General features: G+C 42.8%; 1 protein-coding gene across 1 annotated transcript in view; it reads right to left on the reverse strand.

The window, feature by feature from the left end:
- ptprsa (protein tyrosine phosphatase receptor type Sa) overlaps positions 1-23508 on the reverse strand; it is a 165063-nt gene that overhangs the window by 35710 nt on the left and 105845 nt on the right. Inside the window, exons 11-19 of the mRNA XM_079266720.1 lie at positions 20834-21154; positions 19074-19267; positions 16392-16509; positions 6154-6744; positions 5070-5164; positions 4456-4706; positions 4107-4194; positions 1052-1261; positions 655-818 (exon numbers count right to left, since the gene is read on the reverse strand). Of these exons, the coding sequence (XP_079122846.1) occupies positions 655-818; positions 1052-1261; positions 4107-4194; positions 4456-4706; positions 5070-5164; positions 6154-6744; positions 16392-16509; positions 19074-19267; positions 20834-21154 (2032 nt within the window). The remainder of the gene's footprint in view (positions 1-654; positions 819-1051; positions 1262-4106; positions 4195-4455; positions 4707-5069; positions 5165-6153; positions 6745-16391; positions 16510-19073; positions 19268-20833; positions 21155-23508) is intronic.

The following is a 23508-nucleotide window of genomic DNA, read 5'->3' on the forward strand; positions in this document are numbered from 1 at the left end:
TCTGTGACACCCCTCGATTGGTAGATTGTAGCATTCTTAGTTCAGCTGTTGAGCACCATCTCAAGGAATCTCCTCCTCTCTCCTTTCTCCAACCACCTCAATTCCACAAGAAAAGCTCTTTCATATTTACATGCAACAATGTTTTTTTTGAATATCATGCTGAATACAGAATACAGCCCCCCCCCCCCCCCCCCCCCCCCTTTCAACATGCTCCCTAACATGCAATTATTTTTCCAACAGCCCAATTGCCCTGTAACACTGTAAATAACTTGTTCAACATCAAATGACAGGAACATGTTCATTATGTGTTGCTGGAATTAGAAAGAACACCGAGACTTAAAGCACATTTACCCTGATTCAGTTAAAACATGGATTGCAGTTACCGGTATGTTGCTTGTGTAAAGGAGTGGGTGGAGCGAGGCACCAACGATGCAAAGCTAAAGGGCTCAATTCCCTGGTACCTTGACAAGAAAATGGTTGTAAAAGTTTCCAGAATAAAGCATTTTATACTGGCCACACACTACAAAAATAGCAGTGCCTTGTATACAAAACCCTGAGTGTGATTGTCTAACATTTGAGGTTGAACAATGTTATTTTAAACCGCAAGGTCCAACTGCATTCTTCACAAAAACTACAATTCCCAAACCAACTCACTTTTTATATAGGAGAATGGCAATGACGATGCATATGATGAAGACCACAGCGAGGACTGGGCCCACCACCCATATGAGTCCGTCACCAGTCTCTACTTGCAGCGGTTCCATTTCCATCTTGGGAGTCATCACCGTGTCGGTATAAGGGCTGGTAGCAAACATTCTCTGAACAGAAAGATCAGGGAGATGTTTACACAGCACATCAAACACAGTCCAAGTTACAGCGCGGTATATGCACAAGATGAATGAAATGAAATGTGAAATTCAGATGAACAAACATGAAGTGAACTACCACTAAATGAACGGAAGTGAATTCTTAAATCCACTCCGACAAAAAAGCAATTGACTAAAAGTAAGTCAACTGGACTGTGTTGAACTGAGCTAAACTAGTAACTCACCCCAGTGGCATTGAGTTCAGCCAACAGGAAGAAGACGTACTCCTGGCCAGGTTCAAGGGGCTTGTTCTCACAGCTGCTGTGGCGGTAGTCGGATCCCACCGTGAAGCTGGAGGGCAGCTGCCTGAAGCAGGCTGTGATGTAGGGCTTCCTCTGGTCCAGCTGAGCGAGCTGACGCCGGGAACGTCGCTTCGGGGTCACCTCCCGCAGCAGCTGATTGATGAAAAACGGGCATTAGTTTGCCTCTGCTTTTTTTTTTTGGGGGCTCATAATGTTTTCTGATGCTGTCAAATGTTTGTTTAAAATCTGCAGTGTTTTGTAGACAACAGATTAAAAAGACCAAGGGAGGCAGATGCTTCCAATGATGAAAAAAGAGAAACACACAAAATAACATGACATCAGTAAGTCAACCCTTTAATTCTGAGAACTATTAGAGTATATGTATGTGGTATGGTGAATAAATTAAGAAACTTTCCAACTCCCACAAATACATATTTGCAATGTGGCAGGATTACAGGTTATCACATTTTTCCAATAAATAAAGCACTTTCTTTTCTGCACAATAACGAACTGAACAAACAAAGACCAAAGAAAAGGAAGTAGAGGTAACTGCACCCTTAGATTCAAACAGCTGCTAAGTCTCTGGCAATGTTCCATCGAACCAGGCTCCAGCAACCCCCCTCCCCAACATCCAACCCCTCTCATTCATTTCAAACTGCAGACAGAGGTGGGCATAAGCAGAGGAAATGTGTGTAATCCCAAATCCAATCGGGATGGTTGCTGTTGATCTGGCGCTGAAGGTGACCTGGAGCTATGGTAAGATGGTAAGAGTGGGAGAAGACTGTGTAATTCTCTCTCTGCTGCATGTTTGGGGGGGATGAATTAGCATAGCTGAGATGTACTTATGTTTGTGTTGTGTGTGCCCATGTCTGGTACATGGTGTGCACAGTACAATTTGCCCAGCATATGCAACTGTCATTATACAAACAAGTGTCTCTTGAATCCCTCCCTAGAAACACAGTTTTGCCAGTAGAGCGAGAGGAATATAGTTTCTTCAAAAAAAAGAATGTATTGCTGACGTTTTGAAGTAGCATCTACCTGTTAAATATGGACCTGGTACATGACAACCCAGAGATCAGATCAGGAAGCAGAGTTGCAGTCTTACACACTCCTCTGAGCTTCCATTAGAGCAGTTACTCACGCAAAACCACATAGAAGAGTGCCCCACGGCCACTTAAATTAATGAAATCAAAAATAAACGATCGAGGAGTTAAACAAAATAACTTAATCCAAGTTAAAACTACCGCAACAGTACAACAAAATAGGATAATTAAATGTGGACTCTTAAATATCAGATCTTTGTCATCTAAAGCTCTACGAGTAAATGAGCTAATATCAGATAATCATATTGATTTATTTTGTCTTACTGAAACCTGGCTGAGTAATGATGAATATGTCAGCCGAAATGAATCAACTCCTCCAAGTCATATCAATACTCACATTCCTCGAGGCGCCGGCCGAGGAGGTGGAGTAGCAGCCATCTTTGACTCTAGCCTATTATTAAACCCTAAACCTAAACTAGACTACAACTCATTTGAAAGCTTGGTTCTTAGTCTTTCACACCCAACCTGGTAAACAATACAGCCAGTTATATTTGTTATAGTGTACCGGGCACCAGGTCCGTATTCAGAATTTTTATCGGAATTTTTTCAGTTTTTATCAAGTCTAGTCCTTAAAACAGATAAAGTAATTATTGTAGGTGACTTTAATATTCATGTAGATGTCGAGAACAATAGCCTCAGTACTGCATTTATCTCATTATTAGATTCGATTGGTTTCTGTCAGAATGTACAGAAACCCACTCACTGTTTTAACCACACTCTCGACCTGGTTCTGACTTATGGCATGAACATATAAGATTTAATAGTCTATCCACAGAACCCTCTTCTATCGGACCATTATCTAATAACCTTTGAATTCCTACTAACGGAGTGTACACCGTTAAGCAAGAGTTACTACACTAGATGTCTATCTGATGGTGCCGTAGCTCAATTTAAAGAAGCGATTCCGTCTGTATTTAACTCGATACCATGCTTCAATATATGCAACCAACGTCAGTTATGGAGCTCCACAAGGTTCTGTGCTTGGACCAATCTTGTTCACCTTATATATGCTTCCTTTAGGCAATATTATCAGAAAACACTCTATAACCTTTCATTGTTATGCAGATGATACTCAATTATATATATCGATCAAACCAGATGAAACCAACCAGCTCGCTAAACTGCAAGCGTGTCTTAAGGACATGAAAACCTGGATGACCTGCAACTTCCTGATGTTAAACTCAGACAAAACTGAAGTTATTATACTAGGCCCAGAACACCTCCGAAATCAGTTATCTAATGATATAGTTTCTCTAGATGGCATTGCGCTGGCATCCAGCAGCACCATCAAGAATCTTGGAGTTACCTTTGATCAGGATTTGTCTTTCAACTCTCAGATAAAACTTATTTCTAGGACTGCCTTTTTTCACCTACGTAATACCATTAATGCACATTATTGACCTGCTTCTTCACCAGAGTCTCTGTGCTTTCTCGCCTCACAGGTTCCTGTGTATCCGGGTTTACCTGGACCAGGTGTTGCCTCCTGTCGTGGTTGTGTCATACATTGAATGTGCTGTAATTACATTGAATGTGCTGTAATTCACTATCCTGTTCTACACATGACATCATTGCACTTCTGTCCATCCTGGGAGAGGGATCCCTCCTCTATTGCTCTCCCACAGGTTTCTTCCTCTTTCCTCACCGTTAAAGGGTTTTTTTGGGGAGTTTTTCCTGTTCTGATGTGAGGGTTCCGGGACAAGAGGATGTCAAATGTGTACATATTGTAAAGCCCTCTGAGGCAAATTTGTAATTTGTGATTTTGGGCTACACAAAAATAAATTGAATTGAATTGAACATGCTTACTTATGCTCTGTTTGACCCAGTATACACAATTAATCTCATCATTTCTCTTGTGCCCGAAAAGGCTCACATCTTTTGCTTTTAAAATATCCCACCTCTTCCATGTCCATCTCATCTGGGTTCTTCAGGTTTTTGACGGATCCTGAGGTCCTCTTAAGTGGCACCACAACCACATAGAAGTTCCTGGAAACACAGCACCACAAAGTAAATTAAAGCATTTGTCACATGGTTGACAGGAAAATGAAGTAACAATTCAATACTTGAGCAAAGTGTCTCAGAAATCCTAAAGCTTAATCTCCAATTCCAACATCTCAGACATCTTGAGATCGCAATCCATATTACATCGGATCTCCAACATCTCAAGACTTAAACCTAAATACCCCAACCCTCAAAGATAATTCAGACAGAGCCTGCAGAACCCATCTTTCAGCAAGCGTTACTCACTTGACATCCTTGGTATCGACCGGTGGGAAGGACATGGTGAGAATGTTGTCAGGCTCAGCATAGATGTCCAGCTTGGGTTTCTTGAGCAGGATGAGAGGTGCGGTCTTGGCAACCACACGGTGTCTTGGTCCACCATCAATGCTTTCTTGGCAGGTCACCCTGAACTCGTAGGTGGTGTTGTGCTTTAGCCCAGTGACGAGAACCCTCATCTGCCTGGCATCCACATCCATCTTTTGACGGTTGTACTCAATCTAGAGATAATAGATGGTCCAGACATGTAATCGATAATTGGGAAGAGGGATAGTTGGATGCATGATCATGGTGGTAGGTCAATACATTGGAGGTGTAATAGACAGGTAAGAATGCATGTGCATTGTGATGATTACATGAGTCAAGAAATGGAAATAATAAGAATGATTGGGAGTTGAATTAATGCACGGAAATAAACAAATGCACTAAAACATCGCACTAGTGTAAAATCAAGCCATTTTCAATTTCAGACCAACAGATGAAAATCACTTCTAAATATTCGAGTCATTTTTAGGAATGATTTTTATATTAATACGTAACTGAGTTGACAGCTAAAAGTCAGTTTTTTGCCCTACATTACTCACCGTGCATTTGTATGGAGACCTGCTTTCAGAGAACTTCCATGCAATGACTACTGTGGTTTTGGTGGCCCACTTGACAGTGAAATTCTTTGGAACATCTGTTGAGTTGACAAATGCAAGAAAAAAAACAAAAAAAAGACAGAGCACTTTAGTAACTCGAACATGTAGAGAGACCAAGGAAAGAGAAACAAAAGAAGAACCTTTGGTTCCCCTGCAACGTTCCTTTGGGTTGGAGAGTGAGTGTAACGGTGAGCTGCGATTGGTTGTGAGAAGGGCAACTGCCATTGGTTAAGACACACAGCACGTAAGACTCATGGATGACAAACCCATGGAGCACAAGGGTGTACCCACTGGCTAGCCATCATGGGCAGTGCCAACCCATCTCAACGCTGTCTTTGAACCCATGACCACTTGAGGTTTAACAACTGACCTATGTGGTCCCAGTGAGTCTGGGTTGACACTACCAATCTGCTGCCAGGTGGGCATAGAGACAGACTCAAAACACAGCATGCCAACAGTCCTTAGCAGTGCATCTGGGGGATGCCATGCCACAAACTGACCCACTAAGGGACAGAGGAAGGGTAAAAGAGGAATTATGAAAGGAAAGGGGTGAGGAGGGGGAGAATATCTCAAAACAAATCCAAAACCCAAAATAAAATAAAGAACTTTCTGTAATTTTCTTAGAATAGTCTAAACATACGCTTGGAGTGACTTGATTTGACTGAGGTCCTACCTTGATTGCAAACTGAGGATGTGAGATGGCTTTAGCTGCGTGAGTGTGCTTGGCAAAGGGCTGCAAGGATGACTGACAGGAGTGTCTGACCAAACGGCACTTACCTTGATATTTTAGGCTGCTCCCCTCTTTCCCAAATGACTGACTATAACTTACTGACTTGGCTTTACCTTGTTTGGGTTAGTGAAGTGAGTATCCCACGGCAAACTATTTGACTATCAATCTTTTCTCTTTCTTGAGGAGAAGTGGAGATGGTTGAAGGAGGGGGTGGCTCAGTTTTGATTTTTGTGTTTTTTTTTTGCCAATTTCCAACCCCCTGCCAACCGGGTTGGAGAAGAAACAGACAAGTCCTACCTGGATCAAAGGCCACCGTCCGATACTGGATAGGCGGGCTGTAGGGCCCTGGACCTACAATGGTGTGCGCACGTATTTTCACATCGTACGCCGAGTTCGGTTTGAGGCTGTTGAGAACATAGCTGGACTGGCTGGGGGGAAAGCGGAGCTCCAGCGGTGCTCCTCCTGTACCGGTTTCCTTATAGGCCAACGTGTACTCTGTGATTACCCCGTTTCTTTCCGCCAGCACGGGAGGAGACCAGGACAGCCGCACTGAGCAGCATGTCACGTTGGAACCCTCATCAATTTGAGGGTATCCCCCTGGCGTCTTCTCGGGCACACTGAGTTCTACCAAATTCTCTTGCCCAAAGCCCCCCCTGCTCTTGGCGGAGACTTTAAAGAGATAAGTGGCCCCCCGGTGAATGTTGCCCACAGAGTACTGTCGTTCTTGGGGAGCAAATTCCAGTGTGGCCAAAGGAGAGACATCTTTCCGGCCAAACTGGAGCCGGTAACCCTGCAGGTCCATGCCATTGGTGAGATCTGGAGGGTCCCAGCGAACCACAGCTGATGTTGCTGAGTCCTGTGCCACCGACAGATAGGGAAGACCAGGCACTGTACAAACAAAGAAATAAAACAAATCTTAGTTTCTGTGCTTTCCAGTTATCCTTACTTACTAAGCAAGATATAGCTCAGAACCCAACAGTTGATAGCAGAAGTTCAGTTAGATCAGTGCTAAAGTGCATCAACTTTAAGCACACTATTTCAATGCTCTTCAGCTAAATCATGCGGCACTGAAGCCCCAGCAATGTTGCTGTTGATTCCTGCAGCATACAGATGTCACTCCAGTCAATTGGCGTGATGCAACGGCAGGAAAAGATCCCCTGTGGTGGCAGAAAGGGAGGTGGGACTTTTATCTCATCTATCTGTTCTGCTGACGCATTATTTAGCGTTTAGCAAACAAACACCTGCATCAGACCTGTGCAACTATACTGTAAGAGTGGACATGGACTGCCAAAACATGACTATAGTAAATGTAAACAGATTACAGAATCTGCACTTCAGTCATAATTGTAATTCTAACCATCCATCAGATAACACCCTAACAAACTGAGTCAGGTTGAGTTGGATGGAGACGTCGAAGATCCTCAGAGCCTCTAAATTCTTGAGTGATCGCTGTACTATTACCATGTCATGATACATGTAAGCTCCAACCAAAATTGGCACTGCAAAGCATCACTAAAACTTTAAGCAGAGAACAGTGCCTCTTTCAGCTGTAAGAGTCATCTCTTGTTGTAAAATGGATGATCTACACTCGGGGTCTAGACACCATTCTTCAGAGTGGCCCAGTTTTGCTGCTCTTATGGATGACAAACGTCTCATCTTAACTCTCATTTTAAGGCCCCATCCGTGGGCTGGAGGCTGCAGCAGTTATGGGAAGCCTTCAGTTTCAAGTTGCCGTCAAAGCTTTGTGAGAGATGAGTGTTGCTGATTCACACTTGAGCCCCCATCTCGCTGTAAACAGATTCCATCTTTGACTTGCTCATCTATGTCCCTCTTTTTTTTTTCAGAAATACAATACTGTGGCAGGACAGACAACTGTCAAATACAACTGAGGATACAATTGCAGACATTCACACTGTTAGTGATGTACTTGTAACCGGGTCCTTTTCTGTAGCCTTTACAGATGTTCCATAAACGCCTGGCGAGCGGGCACTTACTATGCAACTGTGAAAAGTGAAGTCACGGTTCTGAGCAGTGAAGACAATGCAGAAGTGCCTTAAACTTGCATTCTTATTAATAGCCAGCAGGGGCGACTTCTCTGGTTGCAAAAAGAAGTCTGATGGTTAAGAAGTCTATGAGAAAATGACCCTACTTCTCACTTGATTAATTACCTCAGTTACCATTGTAAACACGAGTGTATGGTCTCAATCACAAGTCTTCTTCAATACAGCATGATGTTCATTTTGTAAAGTATGGTCCCATTACAGAGTAAAATAAACAATAAAGCAGGGTATGCTTTAGGGCAGGCTACATTGTGATTGACAAGTTGCTAGGGGCAGCAGGAACGAACTCAAAGGAACCAAAATCTTTCTGGGGTCTCAGATAATTTTTGACTTAACTGAGAAAAATTGACAAAAAATCTTTCAGGGAAAAACAATTCCATTGTATATTTGATTTGGTCAATTTGAGTCAAGTGATATCTGAGAAATTCTACTGAACAGAAAATCTTAATGAATAAATTCGATTGATTTTTCGAAGCCAGGGTGTGTTTTTTCGTGTGCCGGAGGTCTTTTTCTTCTTATCTAGGATCTGCTACCACCAATCTCCTTATTTATTTCGTGAATTTGAGAATAAAGTGAATCTGAAACCAAAATGAATGGTAATATCTTCGATTTAAAACATTTGGAACAACGCATAACGATACATTTATAAACAAATACGGGACCAGTATTACAGCTGAAAGGTTACATATCACAAAAGTGTTACACCTGGATGAATGATACAAAGAACAATGATAGTTTATTTACCATTATCAATTGAATTTCATGCCTCTGTATGAGATTGTGAGACCATTCGTGAGAAGATTGGCAATCTCTGCATATTTCTGATTCAAAAAGCTTGCCAAGTGGGTCGGCAGCAAATTGGTTTGCCCTGGCAGTGAGAGCTTTCTCAGCATAAATTAAAAACGCTGAATAAGCGTTGAAAATTACAAATAATAAAATTACAAAAAATAAGAATACAAATTATTAACTCTATTTCAAATGTGTGACATAAATTTCATCATTATCTTAAGCAGCTGCAATTATGGATACATTTGCCTTCTTTATCACGACGTATACATCCACTGTTTAATTAACCGTTACTGTACATGCATTCATATTGCAGCATCAGTTTGAGCCTTTTTTCTTACAGTTTTTGTCTTATGTACATCTGCTTGTGTGTATCTTTGTGCATAATGGGCAGTGTGTGTATGTGTTGATGTGTGTGATGGTATACAGTAGGCCCTGGTTTGGCAGCCAGCCCCAGCACACCCTTCCACCTGCACACAGAGCTCTTTGGCTTGTTGCCCAGTATGGACTTAAAGTAATTTGGAGGAGCCAACATTAGTCTGAGGCAAACGTACGTCTTCTCAGTGGAATAGTATAATTTTACCTGTGTGTGTGTCTGTGTACATGTACCTACATATAGCATGTGTTCCTGCGGCAAGATGCAAGTCATAATGTACGCGTAGTAAACCACACACACACACACACACACACACAAAGCAATCCACTCTACACAGTCCACTCCCTTTGCTCGTATTGTTCACTTCCGTTTGCTAATGGTCTTCTTTCTGAGGGTTGTTGCGAGAGGAAGACGGGGGTTGGTGGGTGGATGGTGGCTAGTCGGCTGAGTCTTTGCCGGTAATGGAAAGGCGGGGGCGCAGAGTGTTGGGTGAGACGAATGCTCCTAATACTCTCTGGGTACATACTATAGCTCAGCTTGGTGTCATTTAAAAGCCCACTCTGCCTTCATGTTCACCGCTAATCAAGGAAATAAAATCAGAGATAATGATCCTGTGTGTGTGTGTGTGTGTGTGCGTGGGTTTTCCATTCAAAATGTCTGTGCTTCACTTCTAACCTCAACAGGCTCCCGGAATGCATCCATTACAACCTTTGTGGCCCTGGAACTCTTTTATTATTTGTACATTTCACAGTGCACACTGGGAAGAGGGATCACAAGTACTGAGCCAGCATATTGGTGTTGGGAGGAGGTGGGGTTGTTCGTGGTGTGCACAGTGTATTTGTTTAGGTTTGTGTGTAAGTGTGCTGCTACAAGTGATGAGAGGGAGAACCAGGGCATGGGACGGGGGGGGGGGGGTGAGTGAATGTGGAATGGTGAAGGTGACTTGGGACAAGGAGCAATCTGCGGAAAAGAGGGCCCAATAGGTATGGAGTGGTCTCACCGACGTCACGATCTCCTTAGTTACGAGGTCGGTCGGCCATGTTGGAGTACATACAGAACCTACATGGCGGCGCGTAAGCAAGGAAGTGCGGCGAAAATACAATACTTTGAATCACTGGATAGTGCATCAAAGGTTCGCTACCTGGCCAAATTGAAGGTTATTGGTAACTTGGATCCCTATACGATGAGTGCAGATGGTTTCAGTGCCGATCCTACTTATCTTCCATCGGTAAACTACGCCAACATCTACACGTATCTCGTGAACACCCCGAGTCCTTACACAAAAGACGAGCTGGAGTGCTACAAAGGGCTCGACGCTTATAATCAGTTTGTCAGTGGATGGGTCCGAGACGTCAAAGCAACGGTCGTCGACAATTCTCATCTCGTCATTGGAAGGGTTAATATATACAGATCTGGTCAGATATTTAGCAATATTCAATGTTTACTCAGTGCAAACAGACACGTGTGTTTGTTTACATTGTACATGCACGTCATTGTGTGCGTGTGTGTAGGAATTCACTTTCAACTAACTCCTAACTTCATCCCCCCCCCCCCCACACACATATATATATATACACACATATATATATGATCTGACGTTAAACTCATATCAAGCAAAGCTGAGGCTGCATCTCTGTGTTTCGCCTGTTGTACACGCTCGACACGTCTCTGGTACCGACTGCTGTCACGGGCCGATGAAGCTTCGGTAACCTTCTCATGTAAAAGTTTAATTTATATTTCCTTTATTAAATACTGTTCACAAACGAATTTGTAAATAAAATCACTGACCACTTATAAAGTGATCCGCACATACTCGAGTGTACGCCAAATTCCATTCCTTTATATCTCGAGAGATGCGTGACAGCCATTTCTCGCGACGTCGCTTGGATAGTTCCTTCGTGTCATTTCCTGGTTGTGTAATGACCGCTGGCAAACGAAAGAATGATTTCTTGTCTCTAACAGCTCTGCTGCCACAACCAAAGACAGCACAAAAGTTCACCACCGATAGGTTATGCGACTCAGCCGTGCATGCCAGTGGCTTTGTGTGTACTCCAACATGGCCGACAGCTAAACTGTGACGTCACACGAGACCACTCCATATGAGGGGGCAGAAATGCGTACGCATGTGTGTGTGTGTGTGTGTGTGTGTGTGTGTGTGTGTACATGAGTGATCCTGGGGTTCTTGGACACTTTGATTGTCCCTCTACTCAGAGTTCATCTCTCCCCTTGCACACTGCCCAATCCCCGTTTTCATTTCCTAACCTCCTCCCCCACCCCCTCCATCCCTCTCTCTCTCTACGTCCATTTCAGGGTCGAGCCTTGTTCAATCCCTCCTTGTGGGCCTCCCGACACGTTTCCCATCAGGCCACAGAATTAAGAGCCGGCTGTTGACACTTACTCAGTCTGATCGAGAAAGCGGCGATCAGGTTTCCCTTTCATTTCCTGTCTCTCTTTTGCAGACTCACAATAAAAAATATATATCCCAAAAAAAGACAATTACATATTGCTTGTGTGCAAATGTCATGGAGCACATACTGTATGTGCACTTTTTAAGAATTATCTGTCACCTCAAATGTAAGGGTCTGTGCTTTGAGCGGCACTCCTCCATGATAGAAAAGCAAATCCCCCACTGATTCACCAGTGGCTACAGCCTGCCGAAGGAGACTGAAGATATTTAAGGACATGTGGGCGTAAAGGGTCTTTTTTAACCTTAAAGGTCCATCACTCTTCCATCGTCATTTCCCTCTGCTTTTAATTTAGTCTGCTTTTTGAAAGAGCGTATGTGTGTGGATGTGTCAAAGGTTCATGGAGAGGAGTAATTGGCAGGCCAGGAAATGCCATGAAGTCAAATTTGCAACCCATTTCACACGGCCCATTTGAAGTGCTATTAAGGAAGCAAGTGAGAGAGAGAGAGAGAGAGAGAGAGAGAGAGAGAGGAGGAAGAGACAGGGCTATTACACTGATGGTTTCTGACCGGACAAAATTAACAATCAGGATGTTACTAAACATGCAATGAGAGGATCAGGGCTGATGTTTCAAGTCAGCTGTCGGCAGTCAGTATTGGAATAAGTATTTACACCCTTTCAAATGCGCACACAATGCAACCCTAAGCATCCTTTCAGAGGATGCAGGAATCTCAATGAAGTGCTGTGAGGTTAGGCGACGGCTGTTTGTGAGCTGTCAAGATACTGAAAGGGCAGGATACCCTCATAATATCTCCAGTGCCCGTCTAACAACCACGTGACTGAGTTCATTTGAGTATATATCCACTTTGACTTGCAATATGAATAATTAATATGGCAAACCACTTCACGTAATTACAAAGAGCACAAATAAAACATCCAAAATGATACACAGTAAAACTTAAACGCTAGCTGCCAAACGTAGCACACTATCAACATTACTACAGCGCTGTTACACTGTACAACAAGTATAACACTGAAGTGGTTGCTCAACATCAGCTTTTTCTGACTGTGATGACTTGATTTGTAAATGTTCAACACTCAGTTACCTTTTGCTGACAATCGGAGCCACAGATACTGTGTGAAGTTGCCAAATGCAGCTTTGAGTTACTACATGTTTAAAAGAGCGTTGGCACTTCCTTGGTATAACATGAACAGTCGCTCCTCCCTCATATGAGGATCTACACACACATCAGCCTTCCTCTTGAGGATTTTCTCCCCTTGCACTTTACAGTAGGCTCGGGGGATCTCAACTTAGTGGTGCTGGGGAACCCACTTAGTGCTGTAGGCTACCTATACAATGGTAGGTACTTGTTTTAAGTTTGTTGATTGGTTAGTTCTACTTAGTTTTTTGAAAACGTTGTTCATATAGAGAACAATGTATATTGTCCACTTGAACTGGAGCAAGAAAAGAAGATACAAAGGATGGTTATTGATTGCTGCTCCTTTCAGCCCAGTGAAAGACTCCACAGTGTGCAGACGGGATGGTGGAATAACATTTTCAGACAGAAGCATTTTAATCTTTTGTCAATACAAACTCCTTTTGGTCCCTTCCAAAATGTTCTCTGACGTTGGCCAATGGGAAGTGTGTTTCTCAAAGCAAGAGGATGGAAAGTATGAATCACGAAGAGGCGCTTTCCAAACCTGGCTTTCATTCAACAAACAAAGACGGTTACAGCCACAGAATAACTGTTGTTTGTCTGTGACTCACAAATAAGTGCAGAGTTCGACTTGTTTTTATAAAAACCAAAAGATCGATTATTTTGGAAGCTTTGTGATGCAACAAACTACACAAAGCGTGAGTTAGAATGTCTGGAAGATGAAAAAAAATTGACGTGAATCGACTTTTAAGTGGCACTAAGACATGCTCTGAGTCATGATGTTCGATATTGATGTCGCTTTTTAGGCCTTTATGTTTTTCTTAAAAATAACAAGACTCTGATGTCATAGTTTCTAGGGACAGTTGTTCACTTTAAGTGCATGTTTGTCCGTAAAAAAAAAAAAGGATTTTAAAAGTTGTTGCTTAAATCATGTGTTTGTGTGTATTTTAAAAGTGCAAACATGCAAAAGCATTAATTTAGTAGAATATTTTTTATTAATTTGCATCACTCTTTTAAAGTGTTCCCATTTATGAATGAGTTTACACAAGGGTAAACCACTTGAAACATTGAAACATGGCGAAATATACTATATCTGGTTCCATAGAGTAATCTGATACATGTTGAGATCCATTTTTTTTGTATGTACTCCAGTAGGTACCATGTCCAAATTAGGACATAAAGTACATCTTTTTTTTAATGTCGAACAGGTTCTACATTTAAATGAATGTAAATTGAGAGTTCAGCTATAAGGCCTTTAATCATATGATCCTAATGTATAATTAAATGACTGAGTACCATTTGTCCGTGCTTATGTATGATGGACCACCTTCTCAAATAAACAAGGAAAGATGTTGTGATGACTTTCTCTTGTTCCTGAAGTCCGTCTCTTTTTCTAATGAAATACTCATTTGGCTTCCTAACACATCCCTGGTGCTTTGTGTCGAAGTGTCTCTGGAGCTTCGATGGTTTTACCGCCTCATTTGACAGGATTTTACCACATTCAACACACTGTGCTTTCGCCTCAGCATCACTGCCAGCCGTTATGAATCCAAATTGAATGTATTCGGGGTCATTTTTCCTTACCACACGCTTTAGAGCTTACTTCCATATCACTTGTTCTTTTCAAATACCGATCCATTTCAGATCACTGCATTCGGGGCAGACTTTGCACTGTCTACTCGGGGTATTTTAGCTAGCCAACGTCGGGTTCACAGTACACGGAAGTGCCACGCTACGTCAATTGTTGCATGAGCAGCAGCCTGGCCGTCCACGTCGGATGCAAATTTCTCCAAGCAATTTGGCTCATCTGCTGTTTTCTATAGAACTAGTCTCTCTCTCTCTCTCTCTCTCTCTCTCTCTCTCTCTCTCTCTCTCTCTGTTTAGACACAACTGACAAATATATGGAATAAGGACGTCATTTATAAACCACAATGACAAACAGCAGTGACACTACTATTAGATCATTTATATCACATTTAATATATAAATACAATTATTTACAGTGGATTATTTGTGTGTTATCTTGCCAGATTCGCTTGCGTCATGCGGAAAAAATAGACCCGGCACCAAAACTATCGCTGGAGATCGCGAGCTGGCCACAGACCTCCACGCCTCGGCGCATCTTGCGTGATAAGCCCAATTGTTTTACATTGGCGCCAAAAGGTAGCGGGCGGCACTTCTCCAAAAACCGTGCCGCTTCCTTGTCCAGTATGAACACGAACATGGCAAATGTAAAATTTGTAAATTACTCAAAATATATATTTGTATGGAATCTAACCCTTGGCAGTACCCATGCGTCCCACTAGATGGTGCTCTGAGGCCCACCAGCGGGCCACTGGTTGAGAATAGCTGCACCAGGTCATCCTGGCATCGATCAGAACAAGAGGGACAACCACTTCATCTCCGAAAACCGCTTCTCCCCACCTCTCACCCTTTCCCTTTTTTCCATTTATCTTGGCCCCCTGGCATAAACCATTTCTTTACACTTCAATAATACAAAGGAGAGGCTTTCCCTCTGAGGGACAGACAGAGTGTGCTAGACTGGCACATCAGTCAGCCAACCCTGACAGGAGGACGGAGAGTGTCAGCACTCACTCAAGTCCCTTTGGCAGCGACACACTACCCTGACACCTGTAACACACACACCTGTCGGGATATGGGAAATTTGCCTGTGTGTGTGTGTGTGTTGGGTTGCGAGAACGCCCCAATATGTGTGTATCCATTGGTGTGTTTTGTGCCACAGTATGGGTCTGCATATAATGTATTTGTGAGATCGGTGGTGGAGACTGCAAGTGCTCATGAGTATGTGAGAGTGACTAGGTAAATATGTAGGCGTGTGTGTGTGTGTGTGTGTGTGTGTATACATACATGTGCGCAGTTATGTACATGTTGGCTCTCTGGAGCCTCCCAAAGCTGACACAGACACAGATGCTCACACAAAAGGATGCTCTAATCTTGGCTTGATGCCTCAAGTTCTCTCGAGGAAGGCGTTCACATTCGCAGGCAGCCTGCTTCACAGGTTGAGATCATGTTCACGGTAGCTGCTATTCCAAACAGGCTCTGGCGGCCCGGTTCAAGTGGTGTGCTTGCCGGTGATAACCACGGAAGAAACTGAAGAAGACGAGGCTTTGTAGTGTGCAGGCATTAGCCTCCAGTATTTTATCCTTAAAGCGCAAACCAACGACTTAACAGGGGTTTTCAAGCTGTCATAATCTGTCTGAGAAATCTACCACGTACCTCATATCACCTCATTGATCTCTAAAAAGCTGTGCATAGTCTTCTGAACATGATTCAAATCATAAATACTGCCCTGGTAAAAGCAAACATCAACGCAACGGACTGAACTGTTGTTGAATCCAAATGTACCTCAGAATGATTCATTTTGAATAAAAGACTGAGATACAAAACATTTACTGAAACAAAAGTCTGAACATAAGACATTTGATGAGGATGCCTAATTCACTTATATAAATGTCCAAATTTGCCTTTATTCATGTCTGCTTTTCCAAATCTTCCGAATAGGTTTGGCCCAATAAAGGCACGGCAGTGTGGCTTCAAATGAGGATCCCTTCAATGTCAATCAAAGGCAGAGATGTCCGCCTAGCAGAAGCAGCTGGATGGCAATGATAAGGAACCCCTGAGCAAGGTACCGCTCAGCCACAGGCTGAACAATAATATGCTACCTTTAGTGCTGCATGAACATATTTTCAGTAAACAAAGCAACAAATAAATAATTGATCCTTGGACTGACCTGCCCCTTTGGTCACCACCAGTTTGGGTTTGCTCCGGGCTCCATCCCCCTTGGTGGTGTACGCTGCCACCGTGATGGAGTAAGTGGTGTCTGGCTTGAGTCCTCCAATGACCATTTCCTACAGGAGACAGGGAAGAGACGGACAGGAAAATGTCAAAATGTGTCTTGAATTTTTGATGACTTGACCCCCCTTCAAGCAGCTCAAACTGCTTCATACAGGATGTTAATCTGTGTCTCCTGGGCCTCGGTGTTCACAAGGCATGCATTAAATGTAATGCTTCCCCCTGAGTAATGGGAGACTCTTCCATTTAGTTAATTGTTAGAGTTGCCAAGGTGGAGGAGGGACATTAGGTATATAAATGGTAGTAGCGCCCTCATTCCTTTTGCAATATTCCAATCGACAACTTAACTTTGTGATAAATGCATGCTGAATACATCCTGCCCATTCACTGGCAGTTTTTACCTTCGCCATTACGTTTCCTTGAGTCCTCTTCAAAGAGAGGCTTCAGATCAATTCTAATGAATCTTTCAGGGCAGCAGGTTAGAACGAATGCAGGATGAGGATTTTAACAGGCTGGTTGGCAGATGGGATGGGGGAGGTCAATAAAGGTAAATGAGCTGTAAGTACTGTCTAGTACTTGAGATGGTATTCACGTAATGCAGATGGACTGGGTTTCACATCTGGATGCAAAATAAGGGGACAATTTGTTGCACTTGAGATTGATCATCAAAGATGTAATAAGGGGTTTGCGGTAGGTTTCAACAGTCATACGTGACCGTTATGGAAACGACCGTCTCAATATTTTTAATAAAAGACATGCAAAAAAAGTTTGAACTTAGGGCAGCACAGATATTCTAAAAAAACAAAAAGGCTTAAAAACGCACACAATAAAGGAAAACAAAAAAACACATACACACCACCAGAGCACAAGACAACACATACTGTTTCAACATTCCAGGCACAGTGGGCAGTGGATATTGCATCAGCGCTCCTTTTGTTGAAGCTAGCAAGCAACAGAAGTTTGTCCTTTTTTTCCCTTAGCGCCATACAGCGATAGTCCGGAGGTTGGCTGGCCAGACAGCTGAGGTGAAACTTCTGAACCACTTTGTTATCCAAACTTATTAAATAAAGATTGGAAGCGTTGTGTCGACTGTGAAGCCAACCGGGTTGATGCAATACCCACTCTTTATACCCTTTCAGCTACAAAAAGCACTCAGGCAATACTTCATACTCACATATTCAGCTGTATCGTCCGTTTCCCACTAACCCCCCCGCCAAAGAGGAGAGTGCAGGAGAGAGAGTGATATTTTTTATTTTGTTTTTACAGAAAGAGAAAGAAGAGAAAGGGAATGAATAGGATTGTGAGAGACGGGGGGCATACGAGGTTTGGGAGCAGAGGGTTGGTGTCAGAAATAGGTCACTGGTTTTGTAAGGTCAGGAAAGATGGAAGCTGTTTGAAGGTTATGTTGTGAGGAGCAGCTGGAACTGAGCAGCAGAGAGTTGTATCGGTCTGCCTGTGGGCCCTGGAGATGTTTAACCATGCTACTGGGCGGCTAACATTACGTTACATCAGTATTACCTCAGCCAGTGTTGATATCAAGATGTACTGTGGCTTTTAAGGGTTTAACGATGAGGTCATTTTTAAATATACTAAAAAGAATATCAACTAAAAAATATAGCCTACTGCTGGTTGCATGCATTGCCTGGATCTTTTAATCAAGTTATTTAAGCCCATTGTACTCTTGAATTTGTGGTCAGCTAAATACCAAAATGTCAATGTGATGCTGGTGGCGTTTCTTCCTTCATGTGGTTCATTCATTCTCAAAATATGTAGAACTGCATGCAACCATTCTTTTGTTGTTTTGTTGTGTGTGTTGTTGTGTGTTTTGTTGTGTGTTGTTTACTTCATGGTTCAAGGCTATCATTTCCATCTGGATGATTGCTACTGTGCACAAAAGTCTCATTTTGACAGAATTCCTCCAACAAGTTTTGTAAAAAAGAAAAAAAAAAGGCCATCAAACAGGGTTCCATTACCAGTCTAGCTGTCAGTGGATGCTGATTTTTGGTGAAATGTTTTCATGCCAATTTTACTCCCCCCCCCCCCCCCCCCCCCCCAAAAAGGCACAGAATACTGTAATCAGCATTTTCTTAGAGTCTTCGCGTTTGATACAAGCACACAATCAGACATTTCATGGCAGATGTTGCTATAAAGGAGGTTCTAGACATTCCTAATAAAAGCCATAGAGGCAGCAGAGGGAGGACAACATGAGTGAAGCTTTGATTACAGCTCGTGTTGTGGGCTGAGGGGCAAATAATATCATAGCAATATGAAATGAAATCCAACGGGGAAGAGCACCCATATCGCTTCCCACACTCAAGCAATATTTGCAAAGCAGTGAGGAGGAAGTCCACAATTTGCAGTCTACATGAGAAAGAAAGTTGGGCAAAGTTTCTTTGAAATGTCCTCTGAAGTTTTAAAAATGCATCAGTGTAGCTGTGTTGCTTTAATCGGCTTCATTGTCTATTTGTGTCACGATTAAAGATGAGATCGAAAGGCAGACCGTTGCACTATATTATGAGAAAGAGCGGCATAGACGCATGGTAAAAGCATGCTTTTAGGTGGAATTAAGAGTTCTTTGACGTAGCTGACTTGTTGTACAGTAGCTGAGAGATGGTCATACCTGGGCATCGGCAAGCATGACGTCTTTGATGTGGGGCGAGCCCCGTGACTCGCCATTTTCCACGCGTACATAGTGTACCTGGTAGCCACGGATCTGACCGTGCTGCTTGCCTGGCGTCAGGGAGCGCCACATCACCTTTAGCGCGGTGGAGTTGAGGACCTCCACCTCCACTCGCCTTGGAGGAGCCCCAGGAACTGCGGGTGACAAAAGCAGAAACTCAAATCAGAATAATTTAGTTTCATGTATTTTGAGATATGAGTGGGGATATGGAAAAGTAGAGGTTCCTTATGAGGCAAGTGCAATAAACAAACAGTACTGTATCTCAGCTTCTTAAGAGCAATGGAGGACGACAGAGGCCCACATGACATTCATAAGCCCCTGACACACACATGCGCACAAAGTTTCCATGAAATCTTAATAAAAAACAATCACAAAAAAAACCTCAGTGTCTTCCCGCAACACACACACTGCCACCACTTTCTCCTGTCTCCACCTTTTCAATTTGTGTGTGCTGTGTCTGTCTGCCATCAGTGGGAAGCTCTCGGTCATAATGACAGGCCTTTATGGAAGGCCTTGCTTCTAGGCCTTTCGGTGTGCCACGGACTGGCCCTTTCTGAGATGGATGTGCCGTTAATAGAACTCCTTCCACTCAAACTGCTTCCATTTACTCGTCCACAAACACTTCAAGTCCTCTTCTTCGCCCCTAAATCACAACCCCATTTCCCCCACCTTCCCCAGGATCATGCACCAATCTTGTTTATTACCAACATCTTCTCTACCTTTTAGCCCCGACTCCTATTTCTTTACCTGGCACTTGTCTGTCACATGATATTATTGTAATGACACCAGAAAATGTGTTATAGCCGTTGTCAGTGCGCTGTGGCTTTCACATCACGATACTGGCGTCTTTTAAAACAGGTACGGTGTCAATTTAAGCTCGTCTCTACCGTTGCTCTCTTCACACATCAGTGTCAGAAAAATGCGTGAAATGCTGTGGTAATGGATGTGAAATGGATCGTGGAGAATAGAAACCAACGTCAGCCATCCGTCAGTTATACAGATGTGCTGTGACATGCCAACATCTTTTCTTGTCAGTTTATGCATTTTATAGTTCAACTATTCTCATTTATTTTTGCCAACCAGCTTAGCTATGTCATGTTATCCTTTTTGGTTTCTTCGCCTTTCTGTTGCACAGAGTGTCTCCTGGTCCTCGGAGATGTAAAGGAAAGTGTATTAAATGTCCAGCACTGTGCAATTGGATTTATTTGTCTCATTATTTGTTTTTATGATTTCGTTTTTTGCATCCTCAACGATGTTTTAAAGGAAGGGGATTTGAATTGCAACCATAGTGGACACACACCTGCTTGTTTAACCTCCAGCCGACTGTTAACACCCTAATGCACAGGCCGGTAATGCCTTGCAGTGTACAGCACTCATAAATGCTTATGACTCTCAGCTGAGCAATGGGATGCTGTTAAAAGCCTACAGATAGAGGCGGGATATGGGATGTGGCAGCCATTATGAATCATATTTGGTTAGTTATGCTTAAATAGCAACACACTCGATTTCCCAAGTGTGTTATCTCTTTGAAGTGTTTTCCTTTCATATGGTTTACACAGTTGGTCAAAATGTATTGATGATCTGGAAACAATTTCTTCACACACATACATCCACAAACCGGGCACACTCCCCATGTAACTAACAACAATACCTTTACTTCTATATTAACGTTAGCTTCCCCACATTAGAGATTCATGTACCGTCTTCGTCTGTGCGGCAGATCAGGGGTTCACTCTCAGGGCCTGGCCCGATCACAGTGAAGGCGGACACAGTGATGCGGTACTGGGTCCACTTCTCCAATCGCTGCAGCAGCACCTGCTCTTCAGTGGCAGGGACTGTGGGCTCGTCCAGGGGCTCCCCGTCGTCACTGCCCCCTTCTGACAGGCCCACCACCTGGTAGTGCACTCTATACCCCGCCAGGACACCGTTCTGACTCATCAAAGGCGGGGCACGCCAACTTACCAGCAGGGCGGTGGAGCTGGTGCTGCTGCACTTAATGTCTTGAGGGGGGGCTGAGGGCTCTGGTGAGGTGGAAAGGACAGGAAGGAAGGGGGTCGAGGACGAGGAGGACGGGGAAGGGTAGGGGTGAAAAACAAAAAAATAAAAAGATGGGAGAGATAAAGAAAATGATAAAAGGATAAAAAAAAAAAAACAATAAGAGTAATTCAAAAAAAAAGTGCAAAACAAAGATTTAGGCAAAATATGTTAAAAAATAAAAATCATCAAGCAAATGTCAACACAAGAGGCATACATGGACAATGGCACAAGCTTTTGTAATAATGAATCAAGATGGCTACCCTTCACTGGACAAGCAAACATTTGGTTCTGGTACAAGATTTCTGGCATTAAGGTATCAAAAGTATCATGAGGTTGAATTTCTGCTTGAGCACTGACATATTACTGCTACTGATGAAATTGAATAAGAAGCATAAAAAGATGAATATATTGAACTGTATTTGTTTTTATTCTATCTAACGTTTATTAGATACAGATTTCTCTGACACATTGTCAGGTTCATCTTACTGAGATGATTTTTGAACCAGAACTCAGCCAAATGAGCATAAACTAAAACAAGGTATGCGTTCCTAAGTATAAGCTGGCAGGGAGGTAGTGGAGTCCTTTTTTAATTTGTAACAGTATGAAAGCTTTCCAACACGGTGGCTGTTATTTGTGTCTGAAGTGTTCTTCCAAAACATATTAAAACCTACACATCTGTGAACTTTCTAAATCAAATTCAATGCCTCTCGCTTCTAATCTGTGCCAAGCTCTTACACAGTTTGTGCTCGTCCAGAGAGTGTGCTGTGCAGGGAGCGATAAAACGTTTCACTTCTCATCCAGAGTTTGGTATTATACGGATAAAAGGACATGTATGAAAATATTTCTATCCAAGTCGGGTTTCCTCTATCCCTTTTTTTTTTTAGTGAGACTATATTCCCTCCATCTTGGTGTGACAAACCCAATTCATTATTACATTTCTGTCTGTTATGTAAGGTAAGAATAGCACAATAATCCCAGAAAGAAAATGAAATACCATCACAAAAAAAGGCATTCCACACCCAGCAAATTAGGAAATCAACTCAAATGAAACCCATGGAAACAAGGAGCATGTTCTCATTCCAAGACAAAGGCTGAAGAAATAAATGATGAACTGAAGGAGGGTACTGGGAAATGAATTTCTCTGTAACCCGGGTGACTCGAAAGAAAGAACCACAACGACAGTTGAGGTTCAAAATGACAACTCATGAAAAAACATGAAAAACACACGATACTCAGCATGAACTGAAAATATAACATTTAACTTCCAAAAAAACAACAAACAAAAATAAATCACAAGCATTGTTTGCATCATACGTACCTGACTCCCACAAATACTACATTTTTAAGACTTTCTTACCACCAGCACCTGACTAGCAGAGCGTGCTTACTCGTTAGTCAGTGAACTGCAACACTTTCCCTCTCAGAAAGCATGCCAGAAGTGTTGACATCTCTTCCCGTTTCCAAATGAGTAAATAACAGCTTTAATTACGACTTATTGAGAGTTCATTTTGGGGTTATTGAGAGGGAGAGAGTTGGCTCTGTGCTGTAGCCAGGGCTGCTTAATGCTCATGTATCTTTGGGCCGAAGGGTCCACAAGACTGTGAGAGAGGGAAGCCAGAGGGGGAAAACTCACTCCCGAGATATTCTGCTCTTCTGCACTTGGCCATGTACACTGACAACCATCCGCATTATTTATTTTGTTCAAATAAATCCCATTTCATAGCCTTGTGTTTAGGTTTCCTGTAAAGCTTCCTGCCATTTCAAGAATGCCAAGACACAAGAATAGAGGAAGCGAGACGGAACGCTTGTATTACTCAATTCATAAAAGTTTAACGATAGTGTTCTGACTGCAGTGTCGCTTTGGGTAGACCGGCTTTAAAAAAAAAAAGGAAATAAAAAAACAGGGGTTGTGATGATGAGAGAGGCCTCCTCCCAGTGAGGAGTGAATGTTCCAGCACACAACAAATAGGGCAGGACCTCAGCCACAGTTCCCAAGCCCTTCTCTGTGGCCAATGGGCTTATTTACTTACAGTCTTACTGGATTTTAAGCCTTTCAGCTTCTTTCCTCGTCTCATATTGGATTTGCAAACTCTCCACGTCAAGAATGATTGCTCAGTTCTCAATCTTTGTGGTGCGGAAAAAGGGCTGTGAATCTGACAGGGGCCAGGCTATCACAGTGCACAGACATCCTCATGCCTGATAACGGTTTAAGACTGGCAGAGGCCCAGCTTTAATAAAGTGTGTATCCCATGAAGGCCAATGGTAGGATTATGGATAGAAGAACTACAACCACAAAAGAAGAAACTCAGCGAATGCCTTTCTGGAGGTTCTTTTGAAG

The sequence above is a fragment of the Melanostigma gelatinosum genome (assembly GCF_949748355.1).
Source record: "Melanostigma gelatinosum genome assembly, chromosome: 4".
NCBI classification, from domain to species: domain Eukaryota; kingdom Metazoa; phylum Chordata; class Actinopteri; order Perciformes; family Zoarcidae; genus Melanostigma; species Melanostigma gelatinosum.